Source organism: Cyanistes caeruleus, chromosome 1 (assembly GCF_971803275.1).
Source record: "Cyanistes caeruleus chromosome 1, bCyaCae1.hap1.1, whole genome shotgun sequence".
NCBI lineage: Eukaryota > Metazoa > Chordata > Aves > Passeriformes > Paridae > Cyanistes > Cyanistes caeruleus.
The window spans coordinates 83,133,110-83,159,377 of NC_141701.1; the positions used below are offsets into that span (position 1 = coordinate 83,133,110).

A 26,268-nucleotide genomic window follows, 5' to 3' on the forward strand; every position below is an offset into this window, starting at 1 on the left:
CCCATTTCATCCCCATGATTACGTGCTCCAGTGTGAAACGGATGAGGAGAGCAAAAACAGACTGATGTAGATCTGAAGGGGGAGTGTGGGATGGATAAGAAATGTTTTCTTCTGCCTGTGGATCATACCTAATCCCTTGAATTGACTCTGATAGTCAGGAACATGATTAGCACAAAAAATTATAGGTTTTAGACCTACAATAAAAATACATTAAAGCACAAGAAAATGCTTGACAAATGCATTTTCTGAACATTCATTAAACATTAAATTGCACTGGTCTTGGAAGGTTCATTTTTTCTTTATTAGAGATGCTATGGGCAACTTGAGAAATATCTTGAAAATTGTTCAACTTGAGGCTGAAGCAAGAGGCTTTGCTTGTTGACACGAGCATGCAAGAGGTAAAGTGACAAAGAGAGAGAACACAACAAGCCCAGCTGTCAGGCCTGTGAACACTGTTCAGCACCAGAAAGGTCACAAGCATGTTCTAAATCCACTGCGTTTACAGACAATCTTGTCCTACTGAAGCTCTTGCACAAAAACTTTGCCTTCAGGGCCAGCAGATCATTCAGCAGCCTCCCAAATGCTGCTGGGATTCATTTGCTGCCATGTACCTTCTTCCTTCCCTTCCCCCTCCACCAACCCATAGAAAATGTCTGGGAAAAACAAACCTCAAGCCAAATTTTCTGTGCAGTTGGGATAAGGAGGCATTTCAACCCCTAGAGAGGCATTCACTCGATATGTGAACATCTCCTGCAGTACTCATGCAAGTGTCTCATGGCAGTAGGCCCCACTCCCTGGGTTTAGTTTGGATGGTGAGTACAGATCCATTCTCATGGGTGTGAGGAAGCAACATCCTGTGGTCCCTGGCATTGCTGTGAAAAAAATCCATAGAACACAGGCTTGGCTCAATTTACATGATAGACTGGTGCCTAGAGCTTTTGATTCTGCGGTATCTACAGAAGAGTTCAGGCCATGTATTAATTGTTTGGCTCTGGTTCAGCCCTGCTGTAAATGTAACAAAACCAGTGTGTAGTATCGACCATCTCTACTCCAGAAAATCATTTTCACTATCGCAAAAAGCTGTCTGCCCATGTCTCCAGCAATCATGTGACTGGGAAGGGGGGCTCAAGGCAAGAGGGAACCAGTGTACCAGTCTGCACAACACAAGCTTAAGTGAAGGCCAGCAATCCCTCATTCCTATAAGCAAAGCATTTACTAGAAATTTTTTAATTTTACTGAAACAGAAAAAAAGTTTTGTGGCTCAGTAGCCACCAGCTATAATTCTGTATTCTATACTAATTAAAACGTGACTGCACTTTCACTATTTACCACAACCCACACTTTACACATTGCCTTTAAACACTGAGTGATGAATTTCAGCCACCCTCTCATAAAATATGGAGCAATTCTGCCAAATTCCCTTCCACGCTCTTCATTCGATGGCAAAATAACAGAGGAACCATAATTCACTTGCTATCATTCTTTTCCTGCTAGTGTTTTATTCAGAATGAGCTTCATTAGTAAAGATGAAACTTTGGACTCATGACTGCTCCATGTTTACAAAACATACAGGCTCCTTTACATTGTGGTTAAGCATGAACAATCACTGAACACACAATTTCCTAAAAAAATCCTGCATACCAAAATTGGGTATTTTGAATTTTTAAAATTCACTAAACAAAATTTCACAGAGTGAACCCTAAAGTCTGTTTGCCAGCAAAGCACAAGCCAACAACAGAAGTTGGGACCATCCAGGAAAAAAACTGAAGCTGGACCCCAATGCACACATCCTTCCTATTAAACAAGCAAGTAAATACACATTCATACAGAGTAATGTGCTCTAAAAATGCAGGTGCTTAAATTACTACCCACACATTTTAGCATAAATTTTGGTTTCTCAAACAGTACTAGGTCACAGTAAGCTTCTGTCTTTCCTTTTGGTGGAACTGGGGCAGTGACTTCTTACTGGACACCAGAGAACAAAAGCTAACCTGGAACCTGATGGATTTGGCACAAGTCCAAATGTGTTTCTCCACAAAGGAAAAATTACAAAGACAAGGTTGGTTTTTTAAAAATAATAATAAAAAAATTAGCAGTATCACTTTTTAATGCCAGGTATTGAACCAATGAATGGGACAGACTGCACTGCATTTTTAAAGTATTATGACTATTGACATACTTGAGAAACATTTTAACACTGTACGTTACAACAAACTATTTAGTTCATTTCTACACAAGTCAGCAAAAAAGCTAGGTGATCTAACATATATGACAGCTTCAAATTGAAAATTCTAGTCACAGTCTAAAGCCAGAACAAAAACTTTTCCAGAACTCCTATTTATAAAAAGGAATGAACATACACACCATGCACGTACACGCAGGCAAAAATCTTGAGGTTTTACTTATTGCTCTTACACAAGGCTGTGAGCAGGCAAATGTCTGGATCAGAAATTAGGTCAAACATGCATTTCAGCAGGCACAAAAGTACAGGAAATTCATATTAACGAAACAATGTACTGTGTTACATAGTACAGGATGGTATTCTGCTAATATAACACGTCATTAATTCCGGATAAACTCCAGGTCTGCCTGTTGTATAATGTGTTATGCAGTGTAGTATTTTAACCTAATTTCTGATTCCTCTTTTATTCTGCACTCTCCATATGGAGATGAAGAGGGCCTTTCTTTGCAATGTCAGAGAATCCTCGGCCTCAAGAGCTTCAGTCGGGCAGGTATGGCTGGAAGGAGGTAACATTACCACCACTGTGCCACCAGGACCTGCTCCCTGACTGCCTCGTGGTTTTGTGCATTCACTGATAACTCAGATAAACAAATGCAGAAGCTGGTGTAAAATGCACCAGCACTGTTCTCGGAGCATCTTTCACCTATGCCACAAGCTTCTGGTACACCCAGCAATCGCTACAGGATAAGGCAGTAGAGGGTCAAGTCCTGTGTCTGGTCAGTTCCTCAAGAGTCTTATAAAAGGCAGGAACTGGCCTTCTTTTACACAATAAGCAGCGTAGCATGGATGTCAGTGGAAATCTGGCTAGCTACTGGCAACAAGAGACAAGCACGTTCACAAGACACATTTGGGAACACCTGGTGCTCCCTACTGCAACCAAATGAAACATGCTACGGAGAGGTGTCCATGTAATTACAATATTTGCAAGCCAAGTTCAAGGCATAATGCACACAGGCCTTGCGCAAAAAAGGCATTGAATGGATTATCTGAAAGCTTTTTTTCTTTTCCTGTGCTATGCAAATGTACAACAGTAGATAAAAATCAGCACAATGGTTCCTCTCCATATGTGACCATACACCCATCATCACAACTAAGCATCCTATATTCTATTCTTCCATTAACAGGAATCAAGGAAGAAAATGGTGGTTTAGAAACGGGGAAGGAAAGAAATCCAGCATGAAGTCAGAGGTATGTTCCTGACAGAGTGTGAGCTGAGAATGTTTATTGTGAACCAGCAACTGGATTTTGTGACAAAACCAGAAAACCAAAGATGACTACGGAGCCAACTTTGGCACTGCATAGTCAAAACAGTGTTATAATATGGCATTCAGCAATCTCCAAGAATTAGAAAGAGCAGTAGATAGACAACAAGAGGACACGCTTCAGGGAGGTTATGCTTTGTACTCAAAAAAAGAAGCAGCGCAAATCAACAGACTTTTCTGTCTTATTAAAGGTCTGCCATGTGCCCCTTGTTCCAATCCCTAAATCTCATATAAGTTTTCAGCGATCAGACTTGCCAAAAATGCAAATTGACACTGGGCTCAATTTTACTTATGAGCAGTACTACTAGAGCTGGTGGGAATGCTTAGAGCAAGGTGCTACTGCAGTGAACATTTAGGAATTTGGCTCTTCCCAAGAAGTGAACTGCAAATGACTGGGGTTTCATGACAGTCACAGGTGGAGGGAGACACTTCCTGTGTTTGTTTTTCAAATCTGTCCTTATGAAATCATCAACATTAGTAAGACTGAAACATGGGAAGAGGCTCTGTTACGCTCACCGACATTCTGACACCAGGACAGCCACAGCAGTTTAGGAGGGGTAGCCCACACAGTAAAGGATTAGGCTGGTCTGGATTCTTTGAGATAGGTCACTGCCTCTTACTAGATGACTGCATACAGAAGTCCTTGGTCTCAGTTTTGATGGTGAAGCTTTCTCAGAGCAACACCTCTGTCACACCACCCATTAGTGCACAGTTGCAACTCCTAGGAAAGAAGGAGGTAAAACAGGTCTAAATTCTTCAAAAACATTTAAGTAAACCTAACCTGCAGAAAAAATTAGGAGAAATATGTTATCACATCCTTGCAGGAGTCCTAGGACTTCTCATGACCCATTTCTTCACTAATGGCTATGAAAGCCAGGTCATCAGGAAGTCTGCAGCCAGACTGGAGGTAAAACAGCATGTCCAATGTTTACCATGCAAAGCCATCCTTCCTCTAAAGCTGGTTAGGCAGAACTGTTTTGACTGCACTTTTAGGTATTCTTTCTAGCCCACTTTGCATCCCTTCTTGAAAGCTCCTTCAAACAAAAGATGCTGGAAGTACCACTTCCCTGCAGCTGAAAGAAATGGGGAAAATAAAAAAGCAAAAAACAGACACCAAGGAAGGAAATGATTGCTTGTAAAATGCTTCCTTTTAGAAACTACTATACAACTCCCTAACTTGGTTTAATTAATGTGCCATTTAAAACATATAAAATGCTTTACCAGCTAAATGATTTCTTTGTTTTACGAGTCTCCCTCCCTCCCTCCCCTCATTAAAAAATAATGCATGTGTGGACTGGTATTGAACACCTCTTAGAGTTGTGCGCCAGTTCTCATTTAATTCTACGTGGAGCAGTTTTGATTTTAATATACTGTGTTTAAAGAAGAGCCCGTACTGTATTCTTCACAGTATAACCAGCTACACAGAGGTCTTTAATCTCGTAACACAATAAAAAAAGATCACTGTGAAGTTGCAGTCCCTTTGATAAATGGTTGCGGTGACATATGCAGTCCTCCTCAGTGCCACTGCCGCCAGACACGGGACGTGATTTTCTCCGCAGGCTGCCGAGAGGCCTGATGCCACCCCTGCGGGGGCCACAGCCAGGCGGGCACCGCTGCCCCGCTGCACAGTCCTGCAGTCACTGGGGAAAGCTGCACGGAATTGTCTCGCTCAATGCCACCACCACCGACCCAACCTGACCCCCGGGGGAGCGCAGCCCCTGCCGCCTCAGCCGCAGGAGATCACCGTGAAGCGCTTGGAAATGCACGACATGTTGTGGAGGACGATGCCCAGGAGGAAGACCAGGACGCAGGCCACCAGGATCACAGTGCACACCCCTGACCAGGTGGAGCTTTTCACAGCGCCTCTCCGGTCCGGCTCCTCCGCCCCAGCCTCGGCGGGCAGGCCGCCCTGCAGCGGCTGCTGCTCTGCGGGGATCGTCACCACCGTCAGGGACTTCTGCTGGCTGCCGGGCAGGAGGCGGCAGCCAATGTCTCCCGGCAGCAGCGCCCGCTCCTTGGAGAGAGGCAAGGGCAGCATGTAGCACCCATTGCTGGGGAGTTTGATGAAGACGGGGGTGTGCTCCGAGGTGTGGGGGATCGCGATGACGGCGATCACCTCGGGGTCATCGGGCAGCTGTGACACGGAGTAGCCCGGAGGCAGCTTGGTGATCCCACGGCACCAGGGGCAGCGCAGGTCCTTCTGGCTGGTCCTCATCTGCTGCAGGCACACGGAGCAGCAGGTGTGCTTGCAGTCCAGCAGCTTGGGCCGTCGGCGGGGGCTGTAGTAGTTGAAGCAAATCTGGCACTCCAGCAGAGAGTCCTGGGATAAGGTCTCCATGGTGACCGGCACAGGGAAGCTCAGCAGGCCCTGTGGTGACCCTCGCCCTGACACCCTGTAGGCAAGGGATAGCGGCCTTCCCACCACTTCTCCTCAGGTCAGCACCCGCCTTTCCAACGCCGCTTTTCCTCAGCACAGCACTGGGCAGCAGCTACAGAGAGCACAGGAAAACCTCTGGCTTGAAACTTTCAGTACCTGAGACAAACAGAAAAACATGAAAGAACAGGTTACTCACAGGAGCCTACGGGAACAGAAGAGTCCAGCCAAAGGAGAATGAAAACTAGCACTGAGTTTGTTACCTGGTGGAAGAAACAGATTTGTTATCCTTCACTAGAAAGCACCGTCCCACCACCTTCACCAAACAGCCCAGTGGCAAACCTTCAGGTCAGTCATCAAGTATTATCACTAGGTTTCTTTTTTTTTTTTTAATCCTAATTTTCCCAGCAAGCAAACCCCCATCAACCCATCATTCACAGTTACATTTATGCCCATAACAGAGGTGGCTGTACAGTTCACTAGCCAGGTCCCACAGCAACAACCTCCTGTCATATTTTCAGGAGTTTTCAGCCCTTCCTGAACCAAAACAATTGTTCTCATTTAATCCTTTAAATCCCTGAGGATTTTTAGCTATTTGGCCCAACTGCTAAGTCTGCATGAAATGCAGGGGAAAGAAAAAGTATGTTTAAATGGAAGCATTTCCACAGGCTCCTGAACTTGTGCCTGTGCAATGAACTTGTGAATGAGCAACCAAGCAACTATACTGCAAGACCTGCATTTGCACATAATGAAAAGGAATGGTATCATTTTCAGTCAAATTAACTGTTTTCCAGTTACACGAGCAGCTTGTTGAACATGGCCCTCAAACATAAACCTTCTCACTAATGAAAACCTCACCCATGGCAAAAGGCTCTGTTTAGACCCAGGACCACTGAATACCACGAAGAACAGAAATAAAACAGAATAATAATAGAAAGAAAGATAGTGCACTGAATTACAATTGTTACTAATCTTGTTCTAAATCCTTACGAAGCGATTCCCCTTACAATTCCCATTTTCCCCACTTATTATTTACATCTTTGCCAAAAAAAAGGCATCTGTGTTTACCTGCACAGTGCTTTGTTTGATTTTGGTCACTCCAACATAATTAATATGAAGAGGTGACAGTTTTACAACATTTTAAACTCACTTCCTTCCTGTGTTTGAAGAAGTATCAGCCTGAATTTGCTCCCAGAAAATAAAGAAAACCCAAAATATTTGCAGGGTGACCTTTGATCTGTTACTGCAATGTTGCCAAACTACAGTTAACACCCAAGGACCACAGCTTTCAGAGGACTTCTTCCTTTCTATACTGTAATTTCTTGCTCTCTTTTCTAAATTATAACATCTAGGTTATAACATATTAATCAATGGATGATACCAGTAAAACAAATACCATAGTTTAAGAACAGAAGGCAGGCATAGACGTGAGGTTTGTAATCCAGGACAGCGCTCTGGACCTCACTGTACTGTACCCTACTTCTGGCAGTTCCCAATATTTGAATAGGGAAAACAAAATTCACGTCATCTCTTCAGATGCTGATGTCTGGTATCTCTGACATGGGCAGAACTGGCCCTGCTTGCTGATTTTGTAACATCAGTGGATTTTGGCTCACAAGATGCTTCAACAAACACACAGTGATAATCCTGACTCGGGAGGGAGCGGGGGTTGCAGTCAAGAAGACAAGAGCTCCTGAAACATGTACAATGGGTGCAGGGGGAACTGGCACACCCCAGCACTTTTGGGATGCTTTATCTTAATGTGGCACAGAGGCCACTGCTGAGACAGACCCCACTATCATGAAGCCCATGCGACACTTGCTCCACACCAGTGCCATGTCCCACAGAGGCATCAACAGATACTCCATGTGCTCAGGAGCTGAACACTACTTCAGAAGGGGCTACACATCTACTTGCTGTGTATGGGCCACACCAAGGGAAAATGGAAGACAATAAGAAGATGTTTTATCTTCCTTATTTCCTTATCCATTACTACCTCCATATGCCTATGGTACAGGCACACACAAAGGAAGACTAACAAGAAAGGAGCTGACATGATAATAGACTAGCATGCAGCTGAGAGAGAAAAATGAAAGAGAGATACCCATGATGTTGGGCAATTTCTGGCTGAAAAAAAAATTAAGAGACAATGGCCAGAATAGAAATTAGTTATAGAAACTCAGAAAAGAATCACCGAAGCTGCCAGATCCAGTTTTCAGCCACAAGCAGATTTGTATTTTGCACAGAAGTAATCATCCAAAATCTGCAGTTACAGACTGTCCATGTCAAAGCTGACCTCAGACATTACAAGACACAACTATTACCTGCAAATCTATAAAAAAAAAAAATCTCAGGTATAATACTGCAGTATTATTACAAGAAAAAAATCCCAATGCCTAGAAATTCAGAAGTTAAGGTTTATCATAAAATCATAGAAGAGCCTCAAAGATCATCTGGTTCCAACGCCCCTGCTGTGGGCAAGGACACCTTCCACTAGGACCAGGTTGTCAGAGCTCCATCCAGCCTGGTCTTGAACACTTCCAGGGATGGGGCATCCACAGCTATTCTGGGCAACCTGTTCAGTGCCTCACCACCCTCACTGTAAAGAATTTTTCCCTAATACCTAACCTAAACCTCCTCTCACTTTAAAACCATTTCCCCTTGTCCAGTGACTACTCTGCCCAAGGGCAGAGTGGAGGTAGTCCTGCAGATGTAAATCAGTATCTCTGCGAGGTCAGGATTGGGTGCACCACCCACGTGATAAACTTTTCATACTTTCCCAAAACATCTCAAATAATAATCAGAGGTGCTGATCAGAAGTAATGGCCAGCAAGCAGAGAGCTTAGTATGATTCCTTCAGAAGGTAACTAAAGACAAGTTAAAGAGTAGCCACAGCCACCTAACCCCTTGGCCTTTGCTGACATTGCCTTGGTTCAAAGGTTGGACATGTAGATTCACAGGTGCAACACGACTTTATTTCCAACCATACAACCATTTCCCTCTTGCACCCTGCCACAGCTCAGTTTCAGGACAAAAGAAAGTCAAGCTATCATCTAGAATAAGTAAGAATCTATTTCAAAAAAATTTGTACTACGTACCCGAGAAGGAAAAATCCATGGGAGTGCTTTCAGTACTCTTCTACCACTTCACTTTAATAACTATGCCAAGAGGAGCATGCTTCCTCTCAGACAGGAGATCAAGCTCTTTAGCTTGCACTCAGTGCACCCTCACACCAGCTGAAGGTACTGAGCTGTCACAGGTGAACAGCTCATGCCAAGCTTACTCACACTGGACTCTTCTCTGTGCTTCAAGCACAAAGATGGTGAGGCAGCCAGAACTGCACATGAAGGCACGGCTGACATCAGGTATCAGCCAGAACCACTGTTGTGTCATTTGCTCTTGTCACACAGTGACATGCAAGGTGGACAAAGGGACTCTTAACAGAGGGAAGCAAAGAGGAGAGAAAAAAAGCAGAAAAGACTGTCAAAGATACCCACAGGTCTCTGCAAAAGCGATAGTACATGTGTATGTATGAACAGGGGCACACATGTGGAACACACAGTGGGGACTACAACAGAGAAACCACACACAGACACAACTGCAGCTACAAGTAGTGACTGCCTGGCACAAACCTGACAACTGGAAGTTCTTCAGGGCTGAGATCTAACTTGCAACACAAATAATAACTAACTGTAAATGAAAATCCAAGCTCGAAAACTCATGTATCAGAAAGGTGCAGCAGCAGCAAAGGAAGCAAGAAGAGACAGGCCTTGAACAGAAGCCTCTCTGCCTGCCCTGCACTCTCTTTCCCTTTCTGTACATCTGCCCAGTATCCACAAGGTTGCTGCTGGCTGGCAAGGAGAAGAATTCACAATGTTACAGAGTCCCAGGGAGAAACCTGCAAAGCTGATGACCCCTGAAGCAGGTAGGTGGCTGAGAACTTGGCACAAAGGTCCTCCTTGCAGATTTGGGCTGCTCTCTGCAAAAGCCACGAGTTTTCAAATTTTATGACTCAAGAGCAGAAGAATAAAGCAAGTATTTCAGCTGCCTGTTAGTCATGCTATCTGTTCTGCCAGTACCTCACCAGAGACCACAGCAATGACCCAAGTGCTCTCTGGGTGAGCAGGAGGCCAGGAATGCCAAGGCATCAGCTTCCTACTCCTGAAGAAGCAGAAGGGGCATTTGCTGCTCTTATTAGTGACACCTTCCCAACACAAGGTGGGGAGGGAGGCACACGGGAGGTGAACAGATGAAGGTCACTATAGCTGTGACAGTGAGAGGAAGAAAGCACAGGTCTGCTCTGCACAAACACTAACCACAAACTGGTCCCCAGCTGGCCAGGTCAGAAAAGACAGCTATTTCGGAGACACTGAACATCCAAGCCCAAAGCTGTACATAAAGTCGGAGAACACAGTAATTAATGGCAAATCCTTGCCTAGCAACATGATACTTTTCCTATGTAAGGACAGCCCCTGTGATATTAAGCAATGGAAACCACAGGTTTGAAAGGGTGATGCCTTCACTGAAAGACTCAGAACTGCCTTAAGACATACTTCCTAACTTACTTGGGCCCAAAATTATATTTACTTTAAAATCTCAAAAATATACTTCAGTGATGCCTGTAGAATCCAATACAATTCACAGATGATTAAACACCATATAACATTTTAAAAGGCTGGCTCTGGGGCATACTGATGTAGTTAACTGATCACTGATACAAGGCCTCAAAAACTGCACAGACTTACACACGGATTTAGGCCGTCTACTTGCCGTACAGCAAGGTTATAACAGAATTTCAGCAAGGCAGTGCCTCGACAATACTTCACCTTTACCAAGAAAGGTTCATTATGTAAACTCCCCAAACACATTAGCAATTCTTTGGCAGTATTACTGAGTATGTATGATTTATGAAGAAGAAAGAATCATTTGTTTCAGGTGCCCTTAGGCTGTAAAGGAGATGGGGTGAGAAGGGAGTGCTGTTCTCAATAGGAGAACTAATTGCAAGAATCATGTGCCCACAGATATGGAAGGAAATGTGTGCTAGAGCTGCTTCCAAAAAGATAATTGGAAGAATTTCTGCTACAAAAATTCAGCATCAGTGAACGTTTCTCACAAATTCACATTTGAACAAAACACACTTGGGCTACTGCAAATGCCCAGGATGTACTACCTGATTTCCCCTGAATATCCTTCACTTAATGATCTTATTTATTTTTAGGCTGTTCTGTAGTACTAATTACCATAGTAACTGAGAACAGCACAACGAACAATTAATTTATTCATCAGAACACCCTTGTTAAGAGACAAGTATTATCATCATTATATTCTTTCATCATCTAAGAAAGGAAGCACTGAGAGACGAAGCAGCTGGTCCAAGGTCATGCAAGCACCACCCAGACTGCCTCAAAGTTCCAGTACAATTTCATCACAGATCTACTTTTCACCTCATGATCCATAGGGCAGAGATGACAGATTCTTTTCTGCAACACAGCTCAGAAATGCACACATCTTCCCCTACCTCTTTCGAGGGACATAAAGCTAACAATAAAACAACAAAGTAAATCCATTCTTCTCTCCAGAATTACCTGTTTTCCAGGAACCTTCTTGTAAGCCAGGCAGCCTACACCCACTATCCTTTCCATTCGTATTCACGGTTGCACAGAAATACTGCAGAAGGAAATTATTTTAATTTAGCCAAAGCCTTAACCAGTGCAAGCTGTCACTGCTCCTTTAGCTTTAGTCCAGCCCTTGCCCAGATGAGCATCTTGGTATACACAGTCCTGGGTGCATAGTCACAAAAAATAAAGTTGACTGAAACTGTGAGTTTGACTGTAATATCCTATGAACCAGCACCAGGGGATCCATGCTGGCAGCAAGAGAACCTGCTGTGGATGATCCCGACAGTACCCATCAGACAGAACACCAGTCCTGGCTCTCAGGCAGCTGAGAAATCAGTGGTGGATCACAAAGAAGCCTAGTTGCAAGGTATCATTCCACAGCATTTACCTTAGAAATTGTCACCAGACAGCCCTAGGAGGAGGAGACAGAGGCAGAAAGGTCACCTACAGGAGTGTAATGACATGTAGACATTTATGGGTTTGAAGCAAAAACAGATCAGGTGAAAAACACCAGCCTTTGGTGTTTAGAGAAAACAGAGAGAAACTCACATGCTGCTCCGTGCTCCATCTCACATCACAGCCGCGCTGCTCCCTCTTTTTATCTGCAAACTTTGACACGTCCACATTCCCTGCCTCCAAAGACCTTATTTTGGTCAAATATGACCAGGATAAGCTGCACTTTGTTCCAACAGCAAACACTACTAATCACCTGCAACGTGCCAGGTCAGCAAACATTTCATCGTGCTGAGGCAGAACAGTACAGCTTTCTCTGTGATATGCTCATCAGACAGTTTCACATGAGGCACTTTACAAGTGAAAAACATTATCTGAAATTAAAATATTTCATAGAAATATGCCCATTTCAGACAGGCTGAGGCAGGGAGTGGACAGCTTCCCTGCCTCTCAGCAGCCCTCTGTGCAGGTGATCCTAGAGGCTAGGAGGTGGGAGTATGATTTGGTCCTCACCAGCCCAACTCTGATATGTCTGCAGGTTCTTGACAAGGTCAATTGTCAAGCTGTCCCAGAGCTATGGTTCTCTAAATGTTCTGGTCCCCCTCCATGCTGGCAGAGCACCCCCAGGGGCAGCTCTGCCCTGCTAAAAAGAGCGTGATGGTACTTCTCACCATTCCTGCTGTTCTAAGTTTCCCTTCTCTCCATGAGGAATGCACTAGCAGGATGAAAGACCTGACTGTGGTCCTAAGACCACAGTCTTATCACATCTGAAAATTTTCCAGCGTAGGAGATAAAAAGGTTCCTCACATTTTGCAAATAAACAGAATCTCCAGCATTCAAGGCATCCCAGGGAATGATGCTCATTTCTACAGCCCACTCTGAGCACAATGCTTGCAAGGTCGTTAGCACTTCCTCAGTTTTGTTGGATGCTCTTAATTATGCCTGACTCAATTCTAAACCTCAGGATAAGAGGAATGAAAAGCCAGGTTTTTCCACTGCCAAGTGAGAGATCCTTTTGCTGTTCATGAAGAATGGCAGTGGAAGGTGTGGTATGAAAAGAATTCTACCTCTCAGCCCTGAATAAAAGCAGCACCAGTAGCTATTTACATGCAGGACATAAGGGGCAAGTGGTTAGGTAGCTGGCAAAGAGACTTAGAAACTGCTTGCCTAACTTAAAGTGAGGTCACAAGTCACTGAGGCCAAAATCCCACAAAATACGGGGAGGAGCTACTGGCACTTAACTCACACTCGGTAACACCTTTCAAATGCAATGTTAAATCCTCTTTCTACGGGATTTTCACTTACAGCAGTATGACATACGACTGTGGCATTCAAACTGCTGAGAGAGGCACGAAGCACCTGATCACTTAAATTACAAATTTTACTCTCCCATTAGAGCTTTATGCTTCATCTGCCATTGATAGAATTTGCCTGATACCTAAATAGAAACTTAATTAAAAGATTCTTCCCTCCCTCCCCTGAGGATCTGGTATTAGACTTACAAAATACACTGTAAAAAAAAAAAAAAAATTTAAATAAGGCTCGAATGCAGACTTTTCTCACTGATACAGGTCAGTGGGTGACTGAGTCTATTAAGACACTACTCTATAATTACAAGAGAGAGTGCTACAGCTCTCCAAGGTCATTGAGTGGTTTTTGATAAAACTAAGATAAAAATCTACCTGTCTATGAGCCCAAACAGCAAACAGTAAGGAAAGGAATCAATGCTCACATGTTCATTCACTGCCTATACAATGCAAAAACTGCAAACTCGATTTCACACTTAACCTCAGGAAAAAAAAGCACTTCAAACAACAGTTTTAATTGTTGTGACTGCTCTGTGTCCCCACCTTGTATTCCCCCACCTGCTTAACATGGCTTCTGCTCTCTGCACTCATCCAGCTCAGCTTCCCCAAGGACACAACTATGTGACCCACGTCCACATAGCTGCTCTCAAGGCCTGGAAGTAAGAAACTGGAAAATATTTTCTTAAAAGCCCCAGAACAAGAAGCAAGGAAATTCTCTTCTTTCGTACAGCATTGTTGGTCGAATAAGGTCTGAAAGAGATTAGAAGGGCACAGGGAGCTTTGTTCATGTTTTTATCTTTCTCCTGCAATCCTCTAAGTGGGCAGCACAAAGAAGTAAAGCCCCCTTTTTATCAACAGAGAATGCACAACAACTGTGCAAAAGCCAAACCACCACTTCCAGGAGTTTATCTTCACAAGAGAGGGGAAGATAGCCAACTAATATACCTCCTCAAGGTCAACAGCTCTGTCATTTAGTAATGCAGACAAATCATGATCTTCATGAAGTTTTGGCCTCTGATAAGTGCTACAGATACTCCAGTCACAGCACTGGTCATTCAGGTTTGCAGGTTACATCAAAAGGAACTGGAACTGATCCAAAAGCTCCTTTCTTATTGGAAACTAATCATTCACCCTGTAACATTCTGTCAACTAGTAATATTAATACCACCCTCGCTTCCTGGATTTTGGGAACAGGCCAACTCTCACTGCAAATATAGATCACAAGCAGAGTTAGATCAAGCCTGAACTGCAAAATATTGATTATTTCCTATTTCATGATTTATCTCTCTGTCTTTAGACCAGTAAAATCCTCCAAAGAGATGCAGCAGGCTATACCAGAAAAATAAGTACTTCCAATACTTTTTCAAACCACGTTTCTACCTGTGACTATGCACTCCACAAGCTCCAGTTGAGACAAGTTATGAAGCACATGACCCGATGTTATCCAGGGAAATTAATGGGATGACACATGCTCTTGAGATCAGTTGCACATTTACATACTTAACCCAATCCAGCAACACCACCAGTACAGAACCCAGTGCCAGAAGCCACAGGCAGATCGAGGTGATTTCCAAGCGCTGACACCTTTGCTTCCCCTACACCACGCTGAAAAGGTGTGATCTGAAGAAACACAATGGCAACCTTCCCAAAATAGCTGCAACTAAACAAACTGGTTACACATCAACTATCCCAACCAGCTCCACAGTCACAAAGCCCCAGTACTACCAGGTGAAACTGCAGATTAGTGATGAGACAACAAACACAACACCAGGAAAGGCTCCTGGCTCTCTCCATGCCCATGGACGTGGGCACTGGCATGCCCATGACAGCAACAAGATTCCCAAGGATGGACTTCTAGAAGCCTAAAACAGAGCAAGGGGATTGGCACCCAGTCTCTCCATTGTATGAACCAGCACATGTTTTCTGACAGAAGTATTCTTGCAGCTAAGCAAAGCTGCTCTCTCAAGGGCAATGACCATAACTCAGCACTACCACAACCCTCTCCAGTGGGCTGAGATAAATTACAGCTCTGGGAACCTGAACTCAGAGCTGCTACTCCTTCTGCTGTGGCAGACACGCTGTCTTGGGGACTGGCAATTGGCTGCTCAAATGCTCATGGGAAGATGAACTATTCCTGCCCACATTATGTGAAATCCACTGTTGCTTTCCTTCACAGACATGGTACTCAACTCCAAGAGCCACTCCTGCAGCTGCATGAAGTTTATCAGACCTGCCAAGTTTTACTACGTTGAATTTAATTATCTACAGTGAGTCTGAAAGTTTAGGCCAGACATGGCCATCATACTACTGCCAGTCAAAATCTGCTTTTGAAACATCCTGGTGTGAAAATACCCTCCATTTGGCACCACTTAAACTAACAGTTTACAGCATTTCTCTGTATGAAGGAGTGCAAAGGCTCAGAAAGGGCGGTGTTAAGCCACATTAGAGCAAAACAATCAAAGTGAAGCAAACTGCTTCACACCTTTTAATTTTGTGCTTGGTTCTGCAGTCCCTGCAATGTAAGAGCAAAACAAACTTAGACAAGGAAACTAGCATAATGCTGCTAATGTTCAACGCATCATCACAATCCTGATAGTCTGTGGCCACAGTGACTCCCAGGCTCACAGGAGTATGGGCAATCAAGTCAATATTCTGTAAAAAGAAGGCTGCTAGTCCCGTTTATCTGAAGAGATGCCTGAAAACATCAACTTCAGATCCCACTTAGGTAAATTTCAGTCTCTGGTTTGCAGACCAGTCTTGTGATTTCTGCATGAGAGTTAGAGCTAACTAAAGAAATGAAGATTTGAGGTGAACAAATTCATTGGCAGTTTCAGATCAAATCATGCAAATACTTTCTCCTTCAGCAAAAATGGAAATTTCCACTAACACCTCAGCTCATTTAAATTTCCATTTCCATTTGACTGTTTTCTTTCAGAAGAAATTTATAAAAAGGTAATGTAAAGGGCAAAGAAAGCTTTTTGTACGGACTCTGGAATAATTTTTATTCTGATATGGCCAGCCACTGGCTGAGCCAGAAGTGTCTCTTGCACTGCTCTACTGTCTAGTGATACACCATGATTTTCTTTTCTTTCCTAGTCTAACAAAGGCAAATGACATACACTGAAACTATCAGCTGTAGTTCTATAGAAGTGTGTTTTCAACAATTGTTATTCAGCTTTTTTGGTTGCTGGCTTACAAAGAAAAATCTCAACATACAGCATTTTCAACATACAAGCTATGTTTCACAATGTGACCAAAAGCTGAAGAGGACCTATGTGGTCAATAGGATTGCTGGTTTTTACAAGTGCTTCTTGTAAAGAATCTGAAGGATCTTACAGCAAAAAGGCAAATGGTTCATTGATTTCTTAAAAAAAAAAAAAAAAAAAAAAAAAAAAAGTCACACTCATCCCAATGTTCTTTAGCATACATCCCAAGATCATTAATTACTTTTGAGGTCTTACATCAGAGAAGCCTTAACACACATTTCCAACATGTATTTCACCTTGAATTCAGTGTTCAGTTCTGGTCCCCTCACTACAAGGGTAACATTGAGGTGCTGGAGTGTGTCCAGGGAAGGGCAGCGGAGCTGGTGAAGGGTCTGGAGCACAAGTCTGATGAGAAGCATCTGAGGGAGCTGAGGGTGTGTAGCCTGGAGAGAAAGAGGCTCAGGGGAGATCTAAACACTCTCTAAAAATGCCTGAAAGGATATTGTGCTGGGGTGTGGGTTGGGCTCTTCTCCCAGGTAACAAGAGACAGAACAAGAGGAAATGGCCTCAAGATGCACCCGGAGAAACTTAGATTAGATGTCAGAAAAAATTTATTCACAAAAAGGATTGTAAAGCATTGAAACAAGCTTCCCAGGGAAGCAGTGTAGTCACTGTGCCTGGAGGTATTTAAAAGATGTGGAAATCTGGCACCTGGGGACATGGTTTAGCGATGAACGATGAACGTGGCAATGCTGAGTTAATGGCTGGACTCAATGATCTTAAAGGCTTCTTCCAACCTAAACAATTCTGTGATTCTATTCCATGCAACATCACACAGAATAGCGATTAGGAACCGAAGAGGTGCCTTAGGGACAGCTCACTATGGAAGGGAAAAGGCAAAAAATCTAGAGTGTGTTGCACTGGATGTGATTATCTAAGACAAGGTGTGAATACACACAGCTTTATGCATATCTGCAAGGTCTGACCATATGCCACTCAGCTAAGTTCTTTACCTCATTTTTGTCATAGCATTGTATCTGTGTCTTACAGTGGCACACTGAACACTGGCAATGCCAATGTACACAACCAAACTGATGCCAAAGGCACTACACTGATTTGACACCCATTTAGGCTTTGACCCACAGATGGAAAATCAGAGTTAAAAAACAGAATCAAAAACTGCCTCTTTTATACTGCCAAAACAAGTTCTTGGCTAGGATTTTAAAAAATTCAGCTCTGGACCCAGATCTGCTTTGTGGCACAAACTACAATATCTCTTGCTTTACAGCCAAAAGGTTTTCAGAATTATTTTACTGACTTAATTTTTACTTTTTAAAGTTGAGTCAGTGTTTTCTTAACTTTTGCCTAAGTGCCTTCATTGTCAGGTGTCTTTCAATGGAATGGTTACTGCTTTGGGGGTTTTTTTGCCAACCACAAAAACGATCCAAACATTTTACTAAAGCAAGGCATAAATTCACAAAAATGATCCAAACATTTTACTAAAGCAAGGCATAAATTTTTAAAAAATGCTTCATGTTTTGCCAAATAACAGCATGGATTGGAAAATTAATTTTCTATTTTTTAAACCCCTCCTTCACACTATGCTCTCTATTTTTTAAGCCATGAAGCCTCTGCCAGTTTCTTTCATACCAGGCTTGCAGAACACCTGCCAGAGTGTGTTCTTTGCCAATAAACAGGATCCTTAAGTGCCATGATGATTAAAAAAATAATGTAAAGATCAATACAAATAATTGGTACTGTTGTTCGTATTATTAACATTCATGCTTCTTTACTCTGTCCTCATCTTCTGGAGCAGCTGCCTCTAGAGAAGAGCGAAGAGAGAAGAGCCAGCAGGTGGCACTCCAGAATATAAACCACCAAGCACGAGGGCTAGTAGAACCATGGAAGCCAGTTCTGCTTGGCTCCCACTACACCTTTATCACCTCTCAGGAGGTTGGGTTTAGGATGACCATCTCCACCTTCCCTCTCCCAAACAGCAGGAAAAGTGCTGCCAGTCCCAGCTTTTACCTTGCTGCTGGATGGGATGCACCAGCAGGCTGGGATGCACCTTGTGCAGTCCTTTCTAGAAGCAAGTTTTCTATAAGCACACCCAAAGAAAGCACTGAGCTCATTATTCTCTCCCTGACCAAGGGGAGAGCTTCCACAGGGCAGGTAGAGAGGCTTTCCCACCTTGTGCATGCAGAAGTGCCAGCACCTTGCTGCCTCCCCCACTCTGCTATACTCCTCCCAACACAGGACAGAGCTGAAAGAATGCTGGCTTTTTCTGCTTTAAGACAGCACCACCAACAAAAAAACATATCCCAACAATTAGGAGACCTGTTCCTTTGTGTTTATTTTTACCTGTGCCCTACACACACCAAACAGCAACAGCACTCACCTACATGGCTAGGAAGTGTCACTACAGATGCTTCCCCACAAGGCACCATGGTGAAGACACCCACCCTGCTCTGAGCCTTCTGCTTTGCCCCAACACTTGTACTACTCCCACAGCAAAGCCAGTCACACTAACACTTCCTCTAATCAAACACTGACTGCCAGTAAAACCTCTGTCTAGATCTTCCAGCAGCCAGAATAAATCCACCTCAAAGAGCAGTGGCCCACCTGGTTTCTGCATCTCTCATCCAACTCTTAACAGCAATCGTTTATTTTGCTCCTGCTGAAAACACTCCCAATCCTTCAATGCTCAAAATTAGGCCCTTCAAAACACCATGCAACTTGAAGTACACAGAAGGTTGCATCCTTAAACCTAGAAGGATTGTGCCACTCCCTTAGAAAATGAAATTTTAAAGAAAAACTGTAAGACAGTTGTGTTATCCAACTCTGGGCATCGAGCACAACAGTCAGCCTTTTAGAGAGGTAATGAATTGCATCAGATGACAAAGATACAATTTTCACACCATTCTATCCTGGAAAAATTTAGAGTTTAAAAGTACTGAAGTACAAGTGGGCAGATAAAATAAAACAACTGCATTTTTATCAAAAGTCTTTAAGAATTACCTAAAACCTATACAAACATGGAAAATAACCAGCCCTCTTACAATAAGCAAAGTATTTACTGCTTAAACTCTCCTTAAAGGCAAAGCTGTACCATAGGATCCATCTGCTCATGTGAAAATAGCAGAAAAGATCTGTCATAAAGTAATTTCCTTTCCTCTCCTGTATATGTCAGTGGATCACTGGCATTTCCCTGCCCCCCTCCCTCCAAGCTGGACCCCAAATACAAACAGACACAAAACTGGAAAACTTTAAGGTCATATCAGTGGATATGAGCAACAAATAAAACCAAAGTAATTTGTCCTTCTTGCAGAACAGGGCCCACAAGCAGTGCCATGACATCCACTGCATTTAGGAAATTCCTTTGTATTTAGAATTTCAAACTCATTTCCTCACAAGCTATAAACACCTTTTTTCTTGATGGCTCACTAGTATCACCCACTGAAAGAGGCAGAATTCAGCGCAAAGTTTATGTGTTCTATGCTCTGCACACAAGTTTGCTCAAAACATGTTTTTAGAATAAGTTATCTTTAATACACAAAGATGGGCTATGGCATGGAAAGAAGAATGAGGCAACTGTTCATGCTTACTCTGCCTTCCTAGCTGCTATCTCTCTGTGGATATACCAAAAAATATTCACCTGTGGAAAACAAATTATGAGGCATAACTGTAACCCATACCCAGAGCAGCAATGAGATGTGTAACTGCCTGGTTAATACCACAAGTGTTTCCAAGTTCGCAAGTCACACAGCTGCTGCTCGAAGAACCTACCTGAATCTCCTGCTCCCACGGATGTCCCTGAACACAAGCATGGATGCTCTCCTCAATATCCCTCCCACCTGATCGGGAAGCAGAACTAAGGGGTGATGAGGCTTCAGTATTCTCCTTGCTATTAGGTGCAATAAACCTCCATCTCATAGTGAGGAGATAGCACTTAGTGTGGACTCTCAGGAGCTTTAATGTTGCCAAGCAGCAAAAAGCAGGCAAGTGCACTTTTAGTAGTTTCAGAAAGGCACACAGAATTCTCTGGCACTGACTAGTCAATAGACGTGAAAAGGGTCAATCCCTTTGTCAGTTCTGTGATTCTGTGAAATCTGGAAGAAAATATCATACATTTCATGGAAGTGGGACACCAAAGGAGGAATATTAGAATGAAAGCTTCTTGCTTTAAAGAAGAAATAGTTTTATCCACCTCTATTATTTTTTTAGCTTAATTTTTGCAACTCAAACTCGGATTTTGCAAGCAGACTTTCAGGCTCCTCAAAATAAAGAGCACAGGTGCAAGACACAGGTGAGTTGTATCATCATAAGAATAAAGGAGTAAGACCTCTCATAAGAAAAAAAAAATCATTAAACATTTTCATTCCCATATGTTGAGTGCATAACCGCACTAAAGAAAGCAGCAAAGGTCACTGAAATGCACAGGCCTTTCCTGATGGAAGAATGCTATTGTATATTGTTTAAAATGGCACAAAAGAAATCAGCATGAATGATAGAAAATGAGACCTTGAAAGGAGCGAGTTGAAAAACTCCAACTCAGCATTATATCCTGATTTTAAAATGCACAAGTACAGGTTATGGACCTCTGTGTCCCTCTTCATTTGAAAAAGCAACAGTATTATAATTTTATTAAAGGACAAATTTGTAGATTCTTATCACTTCCTAAAATTGCTAGTTCATGATCCTTAATTTTTCTTGCTCTCATTTCATAACCACCCATTAACATAGCAGAGAGTTTCTCCAATGGACAACATAAAGAAGTTTCAGCCAGCAGAGGAAGCAGCAGCACATGGATGTAAACCTGTAACACTGGAAAAAGTGAATTGGGTTCCTCAAAATATGAAGGGGTTTTTGCTGCAGCTCCTCCATCTTGGAGCTACATCCATAAAATTCCACTGCCCCTCACCAAAACCGTCACCTTTGGGTCATACTAACTCCAAACAGAAGGACACAAGCAAGGAAAGCCAGTATGTCACACAATTCTAACTTTTCTTCAAATAACTCCTCACTACTGTAAGTAGCCCAGCTCACACCTTCTTGTGTCAGGGATGCAGTTGCGTCAGACAAGATCTGCACAATACATCAGTACTCCAAGTGGTAAATTCATGCAAGGGAGCTTCTTCTCTAAACTGCTTTTGAACATGGGCAAAATAAACTCTTAAAATGCACATTTTCTTACCAAAATGCTTTTCACTTATTTACCTTGCCTTTTTGCAAAGATATTCAGGAGCATCATAAGATAGCATGAATTAATTTATTTTACGCATGAAAAGAATTACAAATTTATACATGAGCTTAAGGAAATGTATCACAGACATTCTGTAGGTGAACACACAATTTCCTTAAAGCTGTGAAACCAGCCTGGGTCCAGTTCTGCCAGCATTTCTTTCTGCCACTGACCACTCCATATGAAGCAGTTCCACTGAGCTGGGTGAAGTTCCTTTCACAGCAATTGCTCTCAAGGGCAGATTTGAGCCAGACCTGCCCAGGAATCCTTCCAGTGGAGATGCCATCCTGGTCAAATTCCCAAATGCCAGCACATGTGACATGTGCTGTCTGAGAGGAATAGACTTTCCCAACCTTTAGATGAAGAGGAGGAAGACTAAATCTCAAACATTCCGCAAAAGCTTTCAAAGAAGACAACCACTGGATTTTTTAAGACCACCTCAAAATCATCCTGACATGCCCTAGATTTCATGATCTATTTTAAAAATCCCTTTCAACTACTATTACTTGTGTTTTCTGTAGAAACCACACAAACAGGGAGAGTGGCAGCTTGCAAGAGATTGTAAACTGAAAGGCAGAAGACACCGTGAAATTGAGAGGATTAAAAAATCCAAGTTTTTGTATGCTTGAAGACTTTCAGGAGGGTCATTTTTCTTTCCAAAGGCAGTTGCTAATTAGCCAACCATAAAAGTAGCAGTTGTAAACAGTCCTTGTAAAAATAGCTCATTGCTTATTGAAAGCAAATTTGTGAGTAACACCACTGAATTCTAACTAATTTGCTATTGCTGACCAGCTTCTCTCTTCAAGATATCCTTAAACTTCATACTGACACATCTACTGACTATCAGCCTGTTCAATTAACACAATTTCAGCATTTCTACTGATTTCTAATTTAAGAAGGGAATCTTATCTACTTCAGAAAGTAAAATCAGAAGTCTGAAGAGTAGTTTATTCCTGCTCTCAGTCTAGCTCCATTCCACATGTCAGAAATATTTATTCCAAACAAGAGGTCACCTCAGGCAAATCATATCACGTCCCCTACTTGCTACACTTTTGAACTTACAACTAACTGCAGTATCCTAGAATCACACTTCACTAGTGTGAGACAAGCCCCTAAAAGCGGTGCTTTGTGCTTGCAAGTTAAGCCAAGATGATGAATTAAAAATACAGAAAAGTGAGTTTTCATGAAAATTTATGAATTTTCAAATTAACACCTTATGAATTATATGAAATGAACAGCTATGCCACCTGCATTAAGGGAAGTGGTGTCTTTCTACTAAATACTGGAAATCTGGCAATCTATTTTCAGAACTGTGAAATGCTGCTCACTCCAGCTCAAGGTACTTGCATACAGGATGACCCTTGTTCCCAACCTCCAAAACAGGGATTTGGCTTCCCAGCTAGACTGTATTTCCCATAACCACAATGGCAACTCAACTTTAAAAGAGGAGATGGAAGTCAGTTATAAAGCCAAACCCCAAGGGAAGAATGGGAAATAAAGTATGCTAATTACAGTTCCCACAGGATATGGTGTTAGCATTCCTAAATCTAATACTTCAGTTCTATTTTTCAGTGAAAGGATATTGGGGGGGGGGGGGGGGGATAGTGTCCCTCCATAAAATAAACCAATGAACTTTGACAAAATTAGGATGCAGAAAAACTCTTCCAGAAGGCAATGCAGGGCAAATCTTCAAACCAGCTTAAAAACCAACTGAAGAGGCAAACAGATTCGCCCTTGTACTGCTCAGAAGCTAAGGAGGAGGGATTTTTCCAAGAACCTTTTTCTTGAGCCTTTGTAGCAACAGATCCCTGACCCCATCCTTCACCATGCAGTTCTTCCCATTTTTGCCTTAAAGGACAATCACTACACGGGACTGGATCTTTACACACTTAACTCACCAAAACCCCTGATGGCTTTAGCTAGTTTGCAGCAGCCTGACTGAAAGCCCTTGATGTACAGTCTTCATGGTGGTGCCCCAGTGCTTGACACTGAAGTGCAATGGAATTAAGAGAGGGTCACAGCTTCTGGATGCTGCAAGCTCACCATTTCCTCATGCCACTAACACCTTGTCCTCTAATAAGAATATAAATATGTCACGGCTTAGCAGTGGGACAAAATAGCCAAAACACAGCAAGTACCTCATTAAACATGGGGGGGAAAGCAATCCTTTTCATCATCTCCAGGATCTCTGTGCAAGTTACCACAATGAAAAAAAAAACAAACAACAAAACTATTCAGAGAATTAGGTATAAACAATCTAGCCTGATGCAAAAACTCATTATTTCAACACAATCCAATAATCTAGCATATCAGTCATGCTGATAACCTGTTCTTTTCAATGGCCCCTTGTTCTTCTCCTTATTCTGAAAAAAGGTTATTCCAAGCTGCAATGCACCTGGAGAAGCAATGAATGTGTCAAGCATGCCTCCATCACAGGGCTAGCTCACCTATGCAAGGGGCTGGCTTGAGAATTACTGCAGTCTCTCCAAGAGGTATCTAGTGCTTACTTTCCTCAAGGAAGAACCTCAGACCAAAGATAATGTTTAAATTAACCCTTTTGCAGACAATCTTTCAACAGAATCTCAAGAGCGGCTGCCTCAAAGGGATCTGGGGAAGGTAACCAAGAAAGTGAGTCTGTTGACTGCAGGTTTAAATTCCCAGCGAAGATTACATCACCACCATCAAAAGCTTAGGGGGTACTACTTTAGAAAAAGTTGAAACATGCATAGTTGCAATACTGGGTCTGTGATCTGCAGCTTAGAAACCACTGTATTACTACAGCTATGCACTGGAATGAGCATCTAAACTATTAATACTGGCATTAATGGAGATCTCAGCTTCACCTGCAATAGCAAGATCTAAACTGGCCTAAATTTAGCTTCAAACAAGCCTTCAGTTCAAACTGAGCTGCATGCAACAGGGTCAGGACTTCCCCAAGCCACATGCCAGCAGCAGACTCAGTGAATCCACAGAAGAACCTGGGTATGCTCACAGCAGAAGGAAACTTTTCTTCACTAAGGGTGAATCCGACTAAATTACAATATTCTTTTCACTTCTCCCACATTAAAGTTTCAAGTACCAGGAATTTCAGTAGTTCAGGAGAGCTTCACCAATGTCTCCTCCTTAACCCCATTCCACTCTGAAGTGCATAATTCAATATCCAGGTCAGAAAGGAAAAGTGAGTGTGAGGGGAAGGAAGTTCCTGCTCCTGCTCCAATCAATGTTTAATTATTTTACATTAAAAATTAATTTGAAAAAGGGCTAGAATCCAGGCAGCCTAATGGGTTTACCTATGAAGAGAAAAAGATCCATGATCAAAAGCTGCTAGACAAAGGTGGGAATGCCGCCTTAGCTTCGTTTGGACTGAGCATCAGACCTAAGTCAGAGAGATCAAGCCCTAGCTCCTCCACTGCTTACAACTCAACAGGAAGGAATACAAAGAAGCAGTACAGCTGATTTTTGTGCAACAGAAAGAGGGATACTGACTTTCAAGTCCTCATCTTGATCCTCCTTTGTAGCCGATTTGTGCGTCCTGATTTAGGATGCCAGCTTTTGCAAATCCCATTCCACCTTTTCTCTGGGCATTGCACAAGAAACTTGTTATATGCATCCCATAGAACACAGAGTCCCCCGAGGTTTGGTACTGCAGTACTTTAAATCTTTTGTGGACCAACTCTTTTGCAAATGCTCCCAAGTTGCTTTAATGTTTTGAAAACCATGTGATTAATGCTACAAATGACAGCCAACCCAACTGAGCCAAACACTGAACATAAAGTACTGTATCTTCCCATTCACTGTTCCCCCTCAGCTGAAAGAAGTCAGGAGGGTGCAGAGTTTCAGATACTCATCTGAAGCCACAGACAGAGTGAAGAGTTAGTCAGTATAAAGAAAAAATTGAGCTATTCAGAGGCATTTCACAAGCAGAAGAAAAAAGTCAGCAAATAAATTATCTGTAGCAAACAGCCCACAAGCAGTTAGTTTTTGATTTAATACATCTCAAGAACAGGACAAGCTAGCATATTTTCTTGCCAGTTAATGAAAGCCCTACAAATAATCATACTGCCATAAAAAGGTTAAAAAGGCTGGGTGGGCGGAGGCATTCTCTTTGCAGAATTCAGGAGCTGCATCTCCTGTGCAAACAGGAAGCCATGACCTGGGCTGTCCCTCCGGCCAGGGGCCGGACAGGGACTCACTGGGCTGCCCATCCAATCAGACAGCACCAAGGCAGCCAGCAGCACATCAGCTGGCAGGCAGGATGCTGCAAAGCTCTGGGAAAAAGCCTGCCCCAGCATGGCCATCATTCCCTGAACACTGGGGTTCAGCTTTTAAAATCAAAGCACGTGTGACTGTGTCTCCATCTCAACCGCAAGTGTCCATCCACAGCAGACATAATGAAAATTAATTTTCAAAACAAGCTGCTTGATTACTTTTTTGTTATTTTATATGATTCCTCATTCAGAGAGTGGCACCATTACTGCCTTCAGCTAAAGCCACATGTGAGGGACAATACACCAGGCAACTTTCACTGTGTGAAGAGAGGGTAGACAGGAGGGGGCTTTTCTTT

General features: G+C 42.8%; 1 protein-coding gene across 2 annotated transcripts in view; it reads right to left on the reverse strand.

Annotated features, from left to right (window-relative positions):
• Positions 1-1,474: 1,474 nt before the first annotated feature.
• Positions 1,475-26,268, reverse strand: part of RNF152 (ring finger protein 152) — a 42,994-nt gene continuing 18,200 nt past the window's right edge. For both annotated transcript variants that reach the window (XM_086899138.1, XM_023919816.2), the window contains exon 2: positions 1,475-6,037. In XM_086899138.1, coding sequence (XP_086755264.1) covers positions 5,231-5,842 — 612 coding nt within the window. In that variant the 5' untranslated portion in view covers positions 5,843-6,037 and the 3' untranslated portion in view covers positions 1,475-5,230. The remainder of the gene's footprint in view (positions 6,038-26,268) is intronic.